The sequence below is a fragment of the Vicia villosa genome, linkage group LG1 (genome assembly GCF_029867415.1).
Source record: "Vicia villosa cultivar HV-30 ecotype Madison, WI linkage group LG1, Vvil1.0, whole genome shotgun sequence".
NCBI classification, from domain to species: Eukaryota; Viridiplantae; Streptophyta; class Magnoliopsida; order Fabales; family Fabaceae; genus Vicia; species Vicia villosa.
The window spans coordinates 198422445-198424224 of NC_081180.1; the positions used below are offsets into that span (position 1 = coordinate 198422445).

The 1780-nt window shown below is 40.3% G+C and overlaps 1 protein-coding gene across 1 annotated transcript; it reads right to left on the reverse strand.

Moving 5' to 3' along the window:
- Positions 1-534: 534 nt before the first annotated feature.
- Positions 535-1317, reverse strand: LOC131662478 (uncharacterized). Its single transcript, XM_058932273.1, has 2 exons — positions 973-1317; positions 535-828 (listed from the first exon to the last, which is right to left on the reverse strand). The coding sequence occupies exons 1-2, from the start codon at positions 1315-1317 to the stop codon at positions 535-537; spliced, it is 639 nt and encodes a 212-aa protein (XP_058788256.1).
- Positions 1318-1780: the final 463 nt, after the last annotated feature.

A 1780-nucleotide genomic window follows, 5' to 3' on the forward strand; every position in this document is an offset into this window, starting at 1 on the left:
TGGGTACGCCTTGGCGACAGATGAGATTGTTCTTGATAAATCTTACTACCACTTGTCTAGTAACATTGGCGTAAGAGGCAGCTTTGACCAATTTGGTGAAGTAATCAATGGCGACCAGGATGAAACGTTACCCATTAGAAGCCTTAGGTTTAATCATTCCAATCATATCAATTCCCCGCATAGAGAAAGGCCATGGAGAGGAGATAACATTGAGAAGCGTCGGAGGCACATGGATCTTATCAGCATAGATCTGGCATTTGTGGCACTTCTTCATATATCTGTAACAGTAATATTCCATTGTCATCCAATAGTAACCCTCTCTTAGTACCTTTCATGTCATTGCATGTACGTTGGCATGAGTGCCAAAAGATCTTCATGAATTTCTTTAATTAATTGGTTTGCTTCGTGTCTATCCACGCATCTGAGAAATACCATGTCAAAATTCCTTTTGTAGAGCACATCTTCAGTTAGGAAGAAATTACCAGACAATCTTCTCAAAGTCCTTCTGTCTTTGCTAGATGCCCCAGGTGGATACTATTGTTTTTGTAAGAAGATTTTGATGTCATAAAACCACGGCTTGTCATCCGTGACAACTTCAGCAGCGAATACATGAGCAGGCCTATCCAGGCGCATGATTGTAATTTTAGGAACTTCATTTGGAAACTTCACTTGATATATGGAAGCTAAGGTAGCCAATGCATCTGCCATTTGATTTTCCTTACGAGGTATGTGATGGAATTCAACTTTGTTGAAGAAGGTTAGCAGTCTTCGGGCATAATCTCTATAAGGAATTAAACCAGGATGACGGGTTTCCCATTCTCCTTTGACCTGATTAATAACTAGCGCAGAATCTCCATATACATCCAAAATCTTGATTCTAAGATCAATGGCTTCTTCTAGTCTCATGATACAAGCTTCGTACTCTGCCATATTGTTGGTGCAGTCGAACATCAGTCTTGTAGTGAACGGTACATGAGAACCTTGTGGCATGACAATGATTGCCCCAATTCCTCTACCATAAGCATTAACAGCTCCATCAAATATTAAACCCCATCGGGATTCAGGATCAGGTCCTTCTTCATGTAAAGGTTCCTCATAATCTTTTGATTTCAAATACATGATTTCTTCATCTGGGAAATCGTCTTGTAAAGATTGATCATCATCAATAGGTTGGGAGGCCAAATGGTCGGCTAAAATACTTCCTTTAATGGCTTTTTGGGCACGATATTGGATGTCGTACTCTGATAATAACATTTGCCAGCGGGCAACTCTTCCAGTCAACGCCGACTTTTCAAACAAGTATTTTATTGGATCCATTTCGGATATGAGATATGTCGTATGAGTCAACATGTACTGCCTTAGCCGGCGAGCAGCCCATACAAGAGTGCATCAAGTTTTCTCGAGTAGTGAATATCTTATTTCACAGTCGGTATACTTTTTGCTCAAGTAATAAAAGGCATACTCTTTTCGACCAGACTCGTCTTGCGGACCCAGGACACACCCCATAGAATCTTCAAGTACGGTCAAATACATGATCAAAGGTCTTTCTTCAACTGGAGGACTTAAAATTGGAGGTTCCAGAAAGTATTCTTTGATATCCTCAAAAGCTTTCTGACATTCTTCTGTCCATTTACATTCTTGATCCTTGCGGAGAAGCTTAAAGATCGGTCCACAAGTTGCAGTCATGTGAGAGATAAATCTGGAGATGTAATTCAATCGTCCAAGAAATCCTCTAACTTGTTTTTCTGTTTCTGGAGGAGGCATTTCTTGAATGGATTTG